This window comes from Sorex araneus, chromosome 1, assembly GCF_027595985.1.
Source record: "Sorex araneus isolate mSorAra2 chromosome 1, mSorAra2.pri, whole genome shotgun sequence".
Classification (NCBI taxonomy): Eukaryota; Metazoa; Chordata; class Mammalia; order Eulipotyphla; family Soricidae; genus Sorex; species Sorex araneus.
In genome coordinates, this window is record NC_073302.1 from 129,036,250 (window position 1) to 129,051,056 (window position 14,807).

At 37.3% G+C, this 14,807-nt stretch overlaps 1 protein-coding gene across 1 annotated transcript in view; it reads left to right on the forward strand.

The window, feature by feature from the left end:
- The window catches only part of CCDC152 (coiled-coil domain containing 152), a 31,948-nt gene that overhangs the window by 1,811 nt on the left and 15,330 nt on the right, over positions 1-14,807 (forward strand). Inside the window, exons 2-4 of the mRNA XM_004605578.2 lie at positions 1,121-1,226; positions 8,480-8,548; positions 13,644-13,708. Of these exons, the coding sequence (XP_004605635.2) occupies positions 1,121-1,226; positions 8,480-8,548; positions 13,644-13,708 (240 nt within the window). The remainder of the gene's footprint in view (positions 1-1,120; positions 1,227-8,479; positions 8,549-13,643; positions 13,709-14,807) is intronic.

Sequence of the window (14,807 nt, forward strand, 5' to 3'; positions counted from 1 at the left end):
TTGTTTTAACAGTTTAAAAGTTATGTGGGGGTTGGAGCGATAGCACAGCAGGTAGGGTAGGGCGTTTGCCTTGCATGCGGCCTACCCGGGTTCGATTCCCAGCATTCCAAATGGTCCCCTGAGCACCATCAGGAGTTAATTCCTGAGTGCATGAGCCAGGAGTATTCCCTGTGTATTGCCGGGTGTGACCCAAGAAGCAAAAAATAATAATAATGATAATAATAATAAAAGCTATGTGGCAGCTATTATACTGTAGCACTGTAGCACTATCTTTATGTTGTTTATCAATTTGTTCAAGCGGACACCAGTAACGTCTCCATTGTGAGACTTGTTGCTACTGTTTTTGGCATATCGAATATGCCACGGGTAGCTTGCCAGGCTCTGCTGTGCAGGCGGGATACTCTCGGTAGCTTGCCAGGCTATTATACTATTCACATGAATACTAAAGAGATAAGTCCAAGAATATTTACTTAATGTCTGTAAGCACTAAACAGTCACATATACTCACTAGGGAACTAATTAAGTAATTATATTACAGTCATCTATACATTAATTGCAGCTGTTTTTAAACATGAGGTACCTATATGACACCATTTCCAGACAGTAGTACAAAGTGGCACTTGCAAAGACACAAGAGAGTTTAATATAATCCTTTACTATTGCAGTACACTCATAAAGTACTTTGGAAATATATGCAAGGAATTTTTAACCATTAAATTGAGGGTTGAGTAATTGGAAAGATCTGACTGTTCCCACTCTTGATAGTGCACTTCAATGTTAATGGAGTGTATTCCAATGTTTTTTTTAAATCTACAAACTCTAGAGTATTATTTTCTTTCTTAATAAAATTTCTCTCACTGTCTTTTAAAAAAGGATTAAAATTAGATTATATTTTTACTTACAGCTATTATTCTGTTTTAATTTTTTACCATATTACTATTACTTTTAACGTGAAATTAGAAATTTGAGTTATCTTGAAATCTGTCAGACTTAAACTTTCAGATATTAGGTGATTTATATTTTCATTATAAGTCTTCAAGATAAGTCTTCATTATCTTAGATAAAAAGTATAAAAATTTCATAATTCACTTGATAATAATGTATGTTGTTTCTTTTACAGAAAATCTTGGAAACCAGTGGAAAGAATAACATATTGAATATTCAGCTGGACAAAACTAACTGCTTATTAAAAGCACTGCAAACAAAGGAGGCTTCTATTAAAGAAGGTTAGTTCTTTGCTACATGAAGAAAATTAATTCTTCTGAATTCTTTTCAGTACCAGACATTTATAGACTATTCCAAATTCTCATAGAACTTTCTATTTCATTTTATCCTTGCTGTAGCCATGAAAGGCAGATAGGAATTATATCATTGTCCTGCCTTAATTATGAAGAAATATAGAATGAAAGAAGTTAAATAGAGCCAGAGAGATAGTATAGCAGGTAAGGTATGTGCTTGCATGCAGTCAACCTGGATGTGATTCCCAGAACCATGTATAATCCCCTGAGTGTCACCAGGAGTATTTCTGAGTGCAGAACCATGAGTAAACCCTGAAATCCAGTTGTGACCCAAAAAACTAAAAACAGAAAAAGAAGTTAAGTAATCAGAGGTAACTCAGTAAGAACTGACAAATCCAAGATTCATTCCTGGCCTCAAACCTAGATCATGGTTTTTAACACTTTATAATAAAAACAGCCAGGGCACCTTGGAGAAATGGTTGGTTCAAGAATTAGAAGAGAAAATATGTCAGATGAGCCTGAAGTATTTTGGAGTACGAGGAAACAAGCAGCATTCCACAATAATGGAAGAATGTCAACGGGATACATACATACAAAGGTTTCTCAATGGCCAAAGCTGAACAATTTAAGTCAACAGAAAATATAATATTGGATTCTGACCCAAAGCATATAGTAAATGTAGATGATTTCATAGTGATAAAAATAAATGATCAAGGGTCAGAAAAATAATTCAGTGAACTAGCATATATGCTTTGCACCTTTGCACATGGAAGGTTCAGGTTTGATTCTCAGCACTAAGCACCAAGCCAGAAGTAGCCCTTGAGTGCCATTGGGTGTGCTCACCAAAAAATATAATATTTTATTTTTTGGTGAAACCACACCAGACAGTAGTGCTCAGGGCTTACTCCTGGCTCTCTGCTCAGAGATCACTCCTGTCAGACTCAGGGAACTAGTGATTGAACCTGGGTCAGCCAAATGCAAGACCAGCACTCTGCCCTCATTTTAAGCTATTTCATAAATTAATAAGGTGAATAAACAAATACCTACAGAAGACTTCCAAATTATTTATGTAAATTATCTGCTCCCAAGAAGGTAAATCATAATGCCCAACACAAGTGTAATTGTGTAATGACTTTCTTCACCACAGTGAAATATGTAGTATGAGAGGGTAGTGGTGGAAACTAATTATGCAGTAGATAAATCTGATACAAACAACCTAAATAATGAAGCTCAACTTGATGTCATGTAACTAGTGTGTAACCTCAGTACAATGTGATGAAAAATGGTACTATCCTTCATTGCAAACCATAAGGCTGAACCTCCAGGCCCACGTATGCACTAGTGCACTCACTCTCTGTCTCTGTCTCTGTCTGTCTCCCTCTCTCTCTCTCTCTCTAACTCTCTTTCTCTAACCCCTTCTCTTTCTCTCTCTCTTTTTCTCTCTACCCCCAACTTATCCCACCCCCACCCCATCCTCCTCTTTTGGACCTAATGGTTTGCAGTATAGATAATGAAAGGTAGATAAACCACCACTGAAAGGCATTCTACATAATAATTGACCAGTATTCCATATACTGTCAGGAACAAAAAATAAGAAAAGTGTGGAGGGCATGCTTTATATGCAGATCCCCAGAACTTCATGGTCCCTGGAGCATTTCTAGGAGTGACTGGAAAGGTGAACCAGGAATAAGCCCCAATACCCCAGGCCTAAAAAAAATCTAGATAAGTGTAAATAAATTTTAAAAAGCCTTTTTAGGTGTCACATCCATCACTAGAGACCTGAATAAATGACCCATGGTATATTTATTTATTTTTTTATAAGTCTCAGTCATATAATTATTGAACCCCCATCCCTTCACCAGTGCACATGTTCCACCACCAAGAACCCCAATATACCCCCCTCCCACCCAGCCCCCACCTAAGTAGCTAATGATCTTCATTTTATTCTCTCTATACTTTGAATACATTAAATATTTCAATAGAGAACTCACTATTATTGTTTGGAATTTCCCCCCAACAATCAGGCCTGCTGAAAAGGCATCATTTAATAATTTCTTTTCATTGCTGAGAATGAAGATTCTATGAGCTCGGTTTTGGATTTCTGATATTTTAGTTCAGTTCACAGTTTAGATGCATTTCTGTAAAAAGCCACTCTGGGTGCCAAAATGGGTTAGAAGACTTCTTGGATCTTAGTCTTTAGGAGCAGAGGGTCTGTTTTGCGAGCAGCAGCTTCGGATCTTATCTGGGCCGAGCAAACCATGATAGATTTAATTAAGTGCTAAAGTGATAAAAATTATAAGTCACCACACTACAGACTGATCTCTAAAAAACAGTGAATAAAGCATCATTGTATATAATAGCTATAATTTTATGAACCTAGGTAAACTGTGGGCTGGAACAATAGCACAGCGGGTAGGGCATTTGCCTTGCACGTGGCCGACCCAGGTTCAATTCTTCCATCCCTCTCAGAGAGCCCTGCAAGCTACTGAGAGTATCCTGCCTGCACACAGAGCCTGGCAAGCTACCCGTGGCGTATTCGATATGCCAAAAAAGTAACAACAAGTCTCACAGTAAAGACATTACTGGTATCCGCTCTAGCAAATCGATGAACAACGGGACGACAGTGCTACAGTGCAGTGCTAGGTAAACTATAGTAATTATACTCAATGGAATGCTACCCTTATAGGAAAAGACAAAATTATGCAATTTTCCTGCTACTTAGATTGATTTGAGAATATCATGCTGAGTAAAGTTACTCAGGAGAGGGACAGATGGAGAATGATCTCTCTCATATGTGGGTTATAAAAAACATAGTAGGAGAATAAGAGATAGCCAAAGACCAAACCTAAGAACTGGCCTTTAGTGCTAAGAAGCCATACTGGGGGATAGTGTGGTATAGGGGGAACAGGAGACAATAGTGGAGAGAAGCAGACTCGCTGGCAGAGGCTGTGGAGCCGGAACACTGTATGCTTGACACCCTGTCTGTAAAAGAATTGTAAACATAGTAACTCAAGTTCCAAATTTTTAAAAAATATATTTTTGAACTCATAAAAATATTCCTTCCCTTACATATTTGTCACTGGGAAATTGTATGCTGCTAATGGTGCTTTCCTTTGCTGGAAGAATATTGGTTAGCTTTAGAGCAGAATTTGGAGAGGCATTCATTTTCATTACATTTGTGCTCCATGTGTATTAACTATTCAAAAAATAAATTTATTTATTCAAAATCCAAGAATTTGTTGCTGGATAATACACAGCAAAAGCAAGAGTGACAATTTACAGAACTAACTTTTAAAATTTACTTAGAGAAAAACTATTTTTATTTATTTGTCCAACAATAAACAATGAGATATTTTGCTTTTTGTAACAGAAAAAGAATTTCCTTGTTATTTCAGTGTGGTAATATTAGCATTCAGGAACAAGCACTGTAAAAAACCCTTTTCATATATAATTGTATTTTAATATTTCCAACCACTCTGTAATAGATGCAATGCCAAAATTGCTAGTTTATGGTAAGGCCTAAATTTAAGCTCAAAATAAGCATTGATTTACTAAATTATACAGTAGTTTAATATTCTGAGCTATAGTGTTTAGGAAGAATTGCATAGGACAGTATTCTTCAAATTATATTGTAAAGTCCAATAGAAATGATAATATAGGTTTGCAAAGAGAATTAAAAATATTATAAAATATTTTGTAGTATCTTTTTCTCTAAAATAATGGTGCTGTGCATTTTCACTATTGAGCAAGTTTCCTTTGTTTAAAAAAAGATCAACAAGGGGCTGGAGTGATAGCACAGCGGGTAGGGCGTTTGCCTTGCACGCGGCCGACCCAGGTTCAAATCCCAGCATCCCATATGGTCCCCTGAGCACCGCCAGGGGTGATTCCTGAGTGCATGAGCCAGGAGTGACCCCTGTGCATTGCTGGGTGTGACCCAAAAAGCAAAAAAAAAAAAAAAAAAAAAAAAAAAAAGATCAACAAAAATATGTAGAGAGAGCCACCTTGTGTTCAGATTTTGAAAGTATACATCTTGAAAACATTCAGTACTCCATTTAGCTTCATGGCTGTTTTGAATTTACTGATTACTGAGCACCTTCACCCACCATGTTTCACAAATTACAGATTCCTGCCTCTAAAAGGCACAAAGAGCAATAATGACAGTCTTTTTTCTTAATTATTTCAACTGTGTTTGTGTGTGTATGTTTTTTAATTACAACACTTGGAACTGGAGAGCTTTATGGGGTTAAGGCAATTTCCTTGTACACAGCCGACCAGGTTCAATCCCCAGTACCATATATGGTTCCCCAACCACCACCAGGAGATGTTCAAAGTAACTAAGCCTGTGTTGGCAAAGTAACTAAAATCCTGGACTAAGTGCTAGATGTCTAGGAGTTAAGTTCTAGTTCTACCACTTACTAATTAAAAGTGACCTTGGAAAATTTACTAAATTCCTTTGTTTTCCACTGTTAGGAAAAATGAAGTCATGAAATTTACCTATGAATGGATGGACATGGATAATATCATGCTGAGTGAAATGAATTAGAAAGAGAGGGACATATATAGAATCATTGCCTTCATTTGTGGTATACAAAGAATATATAGTAAAAACTAATATCCATGACCATGGAAAATGGGTTAGGAGGACTGGCCAATGGTTGAAATCAACCATGAGTCTGTGTGGGGCAGAGGATAGGTAAGATAGAGAAGAGATCATTATGACAATAATAGCTGGGAATTATCACGCTGGACAAGAACTGAGTGTTAGAAGTAGGTAAAGGGATATTCCTGATAACCTTTCAGTCAGTATCTGTATTGTCAATCACAATGCCCAAAAGTGGGTGGGGAGGGGAGAAAGAGAGAGAGAGAGTCTTAGAGGCAGGCTGGGGGTGGAGGGGTACAAGTAATGGTAGAGAAACTGGGGACACTGGTGCTGGGAAATGTATACTGGTTGAGGGATGAGCATTGGAACACTGTATAATGGAAACCTAATCATGAACAGCTTTGTAAGGGTCTGTTTCAGAGTGATTCAATTTAAAAAATTTACTGTCACTGTCACTATCATCCCGTTGCTCATCAATTTGTTCGAGCGGGCACCAGTAACATCTCTCATTGAGAGGCTTATTGTTACTGTTTTTGGCATATCCAATACGCACGGGTATCTTGCCAGGCTCTGCCGTGCGGGCTCCATACTCTCGGTAGCTTGCCCGGCTCTCCGAGAGGGGCGGAGGAATCGAACACGGGTCAGCCGTGTGAAAGGTGAACACCCAACCACTGTGCTATCGCTCCAGCCCAATTTTAAAAAATTTTTTAAATAAATTCTTTTGTTTGTTTTGCTTTGTTTTGGGTTTTTTGTTTTTGTTTTGGGGCCATACCTGGCAGTGCTCCAGGGTTACTACTGGTGATTCAGCACTCAGGATTCATTTCTGGTGAGCTCAGGGTCCATATGAGTTGCTGAGGATTGAATCTGGGGTTGGCCACATGCAAGACAAGCACTGCATTATCTTTTGCCCAGTGTGCTAAATTTCTGTGCATAAATTTCTTCATATGTAAAATGAAATGAATACTAGGATCTTGCCTCCTGGTGATAAGAGGGTCAAATAATTTGATATTTAATATTGCAAAACGCTTAGAGTAAATAGCAATACACTATGTTACTACTTCCAGGCCAGAATTTCTCCACTTACTCCAGTTTTGTTTTTCATTTTGTTTTTAGGCTGCACCCAGTCGCGTGGTGCTCGGGAGCTACTCCCAGCTTCCAGCTTAGCAATTGCTCCTGGTTATGCTCAGGGTCTATGCAATGCTAGGGACTGAACCTGGGCCTCCTGCATGCAAAGCATGCACTCGAGCCCACTGAGATCTCTCCAGCCCCATCCACTTACTCCTTTGTTGCTTCAGTTAACTATAGAGTTAACTGTACCTAATTAAATAGCTGTAATACTTTATTGTCATTTTAATTTAGGTTTCCCTCATAATAAGTGACAGTGAACAATTTTTCAGGGAATTGTCTATTATCTCCTCCCCCCCATATTTTGACAAATTTATTAGAGGTTTTTGTATTGCTGAGCTTTGTACGTGCTTTGTCTATATTGGAGAATAATATGATGTGTGGTGTGCAAATCAATACCTTAAAAATTAGCACTGTTGTAATCATGTATCCTAATTTTAAAAAACAAATTTTGAAAAAATTTTAATTAAATGCAAAATTTTTAAACGATAAAGAAAAGAAAATAGGAAATAATCTCTGCTTTCCTATAACCTACCACCAAGTGTACTGCTAAAAGTTATAGAAGATTCCAGTTTCACTCTTGTTATCCAGCAAAGACTTAACTTTTGTTGGTGATAACCAGATAATAATGAAAACCTGTAGCTGATATTCAAGCATTAATGCTTGCAATGCAGGCTCCATCTCCCATTATGGCAGAAGTCACTGACAATTAAATTGTCAATAACTTGTAACTCAGCTCACTGAGTTTTTAACCCATTTTATTGCTACTCAATTGCCATAGGAGTTAGGTATGAATACCACAAAGACATGTTGGAGAACAGTGAGGAAGAAAATTATTATTCCAAAATACACATCCTCACCAGCATTAATTACCTATCTTTGAACAATTTCCTTGGCTCTCCTCTCCTGAGTATTTGTTCAGCCTTACTTCTAGAGTAGTTATCCCTGAGGCACTAGCGTAGTTCCACTGAGGTGGAAGTAAATCGCTACTGTACTAGATTAGAGGATGGTATAGCTGTATATCCAAACCACAGACTCAACACACTGAAAACCTGAGATCTAAACTATAACAACCAAACAAAAATGTGCCTGCCGGCTTGGGTTGGAAGTGAAGGTTTGGCAGGTGCCTGGGGACACTGGTGGTGGGACTGGTGCTGGAACACTGTGTGCCTTAAACTCAGCTATGAAGAACTTTATAAATCATGGTGCCTTAATAAAAAAAAGAATACTCATTACCAAATCCTGGGATACATTTGACTTTTAAAAAATAACTAAGTAGTATTCTAATTTGGGCTGGTGGTACAACGCAAAGGTAGAGCACATGCCTTATATGTGTGAGAGCCTGATTCAACAACAGTTATGCAACAAAATAGAGTGCCATATAATTTATTTTGAGATATCAAGTGGCTTATTAGGAGTTTATAATTGCGACGAAATACTACTAAGCATGTCAGCACTGAGAGAATAATTCCAAAATGAAAACCAGAAAAATTCAAATTTATCTTTTATGTTTTAGAATGTGTCACACTTCATAACATGATCAAAGGACTACAACACACCATTGAGTATCACCATAATTTAAAAGGTAAGCTGGAAAATAAAATCTAAAAGAAATTATTTATTTGAGCACTTTTAAATGTTGAGTGTTTACGTAATGGAAATAAGGCCTTCTTAAACTGACTTTTCCAACCCCATACATTTTTTATTTATGGGTCTGGTTTTGTCAGAATGTAATTCATGTGGTAATGTATCACATCTATATTCTTCATGTCTTTTTTTTTACTGTTGTGATTATTATGAATCACAAATTATTAACTATTGATTATCTTGACATTTTTGCTAAAATTAGATATATTAATAATAGGTTATTGCTCACAATCAGTAAACTTTTCTGAAGATAAAACTTTGTTTTAAATTAAAAGATTTATCAAAGCCTACTATTATTCAAAATAAGAGGTAAAATACTTGAATAATTATCTGTCTTTTGGTTTTTTAGTAAAATTTAAGTTGTATTTTAGGATCTGACACAATTACCAGATAATTAACAGTGAAGTAATGTGAAGATTTTACATAAGTCATATATTTTTCTTATTCTCTGTATTCTTTTCTCTTTTTTTTTCTTTTTCTTTTTTTGGTATTCTTTTGCCTTTTTCTTTTTCTTTATCCTTAGTTTAACAGAATTGTTAAACCTTCCTATTTAAAGTGACGGGCATGATAACACAGAATTTGAAATTATATTTACCCAGGTCAGTACCTTATGCCCTGTCACTGATCCCTGTCAAGCACTAAACTCAGGCCATGGTCTCAGTTTCACACTATTTAAACTCTCACACCATTTAAAGCCCTGGCTCCATGCCTTCTCCTGACCTATTTTTAGCACTGAGCAATTTGGTGTCTGGCTCAGGTACACATCCTGCCTATATTTCTAACGCTCACCATGCATTCTACTTAGATTGACTCTTTTATGGTCTAACTATATCTGCTTTGTATATATTATGTATGTAAACACATACATATATATTTGTTCATTTGTATTGTGGTATATGGATTTACAATACTGTTAGTCATGCTTTTCATGCATGCATTATTCTAATACCACACCCACCACCTGAGAACCTGCTTTTCATTACCAGTGTCCCAAATCCCACCCCCGCCCCCATGTAACAAATTATTCAGTTTCAATGACTGAATATAGACAAGTTATTCAGTTTCAATGACTTTGATCATCTAATATTCCCTAACTATCTCACATGAGAGATTTTCTCTAATTTATTTTTGAGGTGGTAAAACCTACACACATATAGGTAAATATAACTAATCTGAAATTTCATAAAATTGCAAATTAATGATATATTGATAAAGTAAAATTTTTCCAAAGTTATATCTTTATTTTCATGGGTATTTAAATTTTTAAAAATCAATATTATGTTAGAAAAATACATTATAGATACTGCTTATATATCTGCATTAATAAGTAAAAGATTATAATGAAAATATGGTTGTAAAATACAAAAGCAAAATAAAAACACCTGATCACACATTAAAAAATCAATATAAATGAAACATCATTCATTTATTGAAAACATATAAAACATCTTAGCAAGCTAAGCATAAAAAACTTTTCTTAATCCAGTAGAGAGCAACCATTAGCACCATGAGTGTATGGTATATTCAATACCAAGTGCTAAGAAGTCTTGTCCTTTAAAAAAGTTCCTTTAATGCCTCTTGAAAACTGGTTTCTAAACTGTGAATTTGATAATCTGTTGCCTTCCCCTAAAGCTCTGTATCATTCCTTCAAATCTGAGTGATAATCTAGTTGGGTAAAGTATTCATGGTGACATGTTCATTTTGTTGAGTTTTGTATTATATCCCTCCATTCACTTCTGGATTGTAGAATCTCATTTGATAGATCTGCTGTACATCTTAGAAACTTTCTTTTGTATGTAAGTTCCTTTTTTGATCTTGCTGCATTCAGTATTCTGTCTCTGTCTTTGACTTATTATTCTGAGTACAATGTGTCTTAGAGTTTTTCTGTGAGTCTGTTTTCACTGGGACCCTTAGGGTCTCTTGGATCTGGGTGCCTGTTTCCTCAACTCTGGGAATCACAGAAATTTCTATCCAAGATTTCTTTAACTATTGCTTCTTTATCAAATTAGTCTTCCTATTCTCCAGGAATTCCACTGATTTATATTGTTCCTCTTGAACTCATTTCATAGTGCTCTGGTATGCTGTTATTTCTTTTCAGACTTTATTGATTTCTAGAGGTTTTTTCATCTCATCTTGGATCTCCTCAGTCTTTTTCTCAGCTGTTGTTACTCTGCTGCTTGGACCTTCTGTTGAGTTTTTGACATCACCTTTCATACTCTTCATTTATGTCATTTCTGATTGTAGTTTTCTCATTTTGACTCATACTTTCTTGTGTTTTTCTGTCTGTGCAGTTTCTTTGAGCTTTAAATATTCTCAACTGTGGTGTCACTGAAGTCAGTCTCTGAGGATTTACAGACCTACTTGGTGCTAGTTGAGCCTTCCGTGTTAGTATTTTCAGTCATTGGACTTAATGAGTTTCTGTATCTTCCCCATTAAGATTTCTGTGTTCCTGCTATGTTGAGTAGTTCCTGCTCTATTGAATCTTTATTGTTAGTCCCCCAGGGGAGTCTATGAGAAGGCTGGAAGTTGTTTTTTGGCTTCATCTGAAGGGATGGGGGAGCAAGCAGAGGTTCAGGAGAGAGAGCTGGACTCGTTGATGTGGGAGCAGAGGTCATGCTTGGAGGCAGCCAGGATTTTAGCTAGAAGGAGAAAATTCCATCTGCCTCTGGTTTTGACAAACCTTAGAGATATCAACCAGGAGATTAATCTCACTTAGAAAAGGAGCCAGAAGAGGTTGTGGAGCTGAACCCACTGATACAGCTTATGTCTGCTTTTTCTTAAAATATCTAGCCATTAATAAGAGTGTGTAGAGAAAAATTCTAAACACTATTCCCTCTCCACCATTCCTTATCAGAATAAATTTGAATTTATACAAAAAAAAAGACATTAGGGCTAAAGAGATGGTACCGTGCTGTTTTAATTACTTCTTTTTAGTACAGTTTGAAGATGGAGAAAGTGATGCCTGCCATCTTTTTCCCAAGGATTGCTTTGGCTAATCATAGGGGTTTATTGATTCATATGAATAACAGGAGTGTTTGATCTATTTCTTTGAAAAAATGTCATGGGTATCTGTAAAAAACTAAAGCTCGCCGAGGGGCGTGTGCACTTGCGGGCTCTCCAGGGCGGCTGTCTCACCGCCCGCGTTCGGTGCTCTGGAACCGCTGTGTATGGGCTGGATGGGACGGCCGTTGGCCAAGGACAGACGAAGAAAGAATGAGGACCAAGCTAGTGGCTGATTAGTTACCGTTTATTCAGTCTTCCATCTTTCCCATCTCCCGCACTTCTAGCTCCGTCCTCTCTCTGGATCTACTGCAGCCTTCTGGATCCTCAGTCTCTGTCTCTCTCCCAACTTGTCTCTCCCATCTTGCCCTCTAGGCTACACACTGCCAGGTAGCAAAATCATCATAAGGAAGCCCTTCCTGAGGGCCGGGCACTCCAAAGTCCTTCCTGACTCTTTAGGTGTTTTTCTCCTTTCATTAGTCCAAACACTCATTAACATCTTAATACTAGTTATTTTTGTATGGACATAGAAAGAAATACGTTGAGGCTTGCAAGGCAGCTCTCCTGGGAACATCTTGCCAGACTCAACTACAGCACTCAGGCCAGATTAATCATTCCTCACCCTAGCAGGGTCCAGATCTAATTATCACTGTTTGGATCATGACAACATGACATCATTTGTCCATGATCAAGCTCTTAACTTATGGTTAAGCATTAGGCACTTTGGCCAGGCCCATCTCGATGCCAGGGTAGCACACAACTCACCACTTGCCCTGGGTCCGTCTCATCCCTAGTCGGGACCCTGCTTTTGGGGGTGCTAGGAAGTAAGGGCAGCTGAGGCTTAGGTCGAGAGAACAGATGCCCAGGAGGAAAATATCATGTAGAGTCAAATGACTCCTAGGTTACAAAAGCATAGCATTTGCTAAGTCTTTCTGTGTCCACACAAAAAGGACATTGCTCTGAATAAACTATGCAAAGGACTCAAGGAGAAGAGAAAAACATTTACAAGTCAACAGAACACTAAGAAAGAAACTACAAATAAACACAGAGGAATGGGAGCACCGTAACAGGAGTAACCCAATAAACCTAAACTACCTGAGGCTATGTTATCCTACGACTATATAAAATCTGTATAGTACTTTGGGGAGTATTGCCATTTTTTTTTAATTGAATCACTGTGAGATACAGTTACAAAGCTTTCATGTTTGAGTTTCAGTAATACAATGATCAAACACCCATCCCTCCATCAAGTACACATTCTCCACCACCAATGTCCCCAGTATAACCCCCCCCCTTTTAAACCCTTCCTGTGCCTCCATGGCAGACAATTTCCCACATACTCTCTCTCTACTTTTGGGCATTATGGTTTGCAGAACAGATACTGAGAGGTTATCACATTTTATCCTTTATCTACTCTCAGCACACATCTCCCATCCCAAACGATTCCTCCAACCATCATTGTCTTAGTGATCCCTCTCTATTCCAGCTGCCTTCTCCCCCATCTCATCAGACAGACTTCCAACTATGGGGCAATATTACTGGCCTTTGTGTCTACTGTCCTTGGGTGTCAGTCTAATAAGCTACCGAGAGTATCCTGCCCGAACGGCAAAGCCTGGCAAGCTACCCGTGGCATATTCGATATGCCAAAAACAGTAACAAGTCTCACAATGAAGACATTACTGGTGCCCACTCGAGCAAATCGATGAACAATGGGACAACAGTGCTACAGTGCTATATTCCACAAATGACAAATGAGTGCAGTCATTCTGTCTGTCCCTCTCTCTGTGACTCGTTTCACTTAGCATGATATGTCCATCCACTTGTAAGCAAATTTCATGACTTCATCTCTCCTAATAGCTACATAGTATTCCATTGTGTAGATGTACTTTGATTGTTAATCCTCCCAATCCATGAGCAGGGCATGTGTTTCCTTTTCTTCCTGTCCTCTTATTTCTTTCAGTAATATTTTGTAATTTTTTGTATATGTCTTTCATCTCTCAGTTAAGCCAATTTCTTTGATTATTTTTACACAGATGAAATTGAACAACTAAAAAGAAATGATGAAATTATGAAAGAAAAATTAAAATCCCAGGAACTGGTGAGTTTACACTGTCTTCCTATTCAATCAACTCTCTCTAGAGTAATCTTCTCAAGTTAGAAAACAAGTAAAATATTGTTTTCATCTATAAAAGCACAATAACCTTGGGCTGGAGAGATAAAGAGGTTTAGGTGCTTGCCTTGTATGTACTCAATTCTGCTTTGATCCCTGTCACTATATATTGTCCCCTGAGCACTGCCAGGAGTAATTCCTGAGCATAAAGCTAGGAGTAAGCCATGAGCATCACTAGGTGCCAAAAGCCAGCATAATATAAATCTTTTTATATATGTGTATGTCAGAATCTTTAATAAATGAAAAATTTTAATGAAATACAAGTTTTGACAGCATTAATCTTTCTTTACCTATATATCACATACATTACTTTTTCTTTCTACAAAAAAGAGGTAACAATTATTTTGCTCATATTTTAAAATTATGTTAATAGGGTTCTTAGTTTAGATCAGGGATGGACACCATCCAGTCTGTGATATGGAAGGTCCATGAAATCATGTGGTCTGGCCCTGAATCATTATGGGACAGACCCATATGCTTCTTCCTAGCTGCTCTGCAGCCTATCTGCCTATATTGTATGACTCATAATTGACATTATAAATATCCAGATGGTCTTTGGCAGGTAAAAGTTCCCCACCCCATAATATGCTATATTAATTGGTGTTTTTAACCTCTGAATTTAAAGTTAATGAGTCTTTATGATTTGAGTAATATACTGAAATTTTATTGTACCATCTGAATCTAGGAAGTGTTTTATGTGAATCACAGATTCATTCAATCCTGAAGGCCACCTTAGCCTCTCCTACTTTTTCTTTTCTCCTATGGAAATATACATTTACATAGTATAGCGTATAAATGACAATTATATAATATATAACATAGTGTCAAATAAATAAAAGGTACTTGGCAAGTGCCAATTCCACCCCACTGCCCTTTACAATACCCCAAACTAACTGAAGCTGACCTCTTTTTAAGGACAGTTCTCTAGTACACAACCTCTAGGTATCCAAAACATATGGGAAACTATTGTCTAAACAAATACAAATTCTAGAAATATGTAATGCCCATATTTATGGAACTGGCAAGG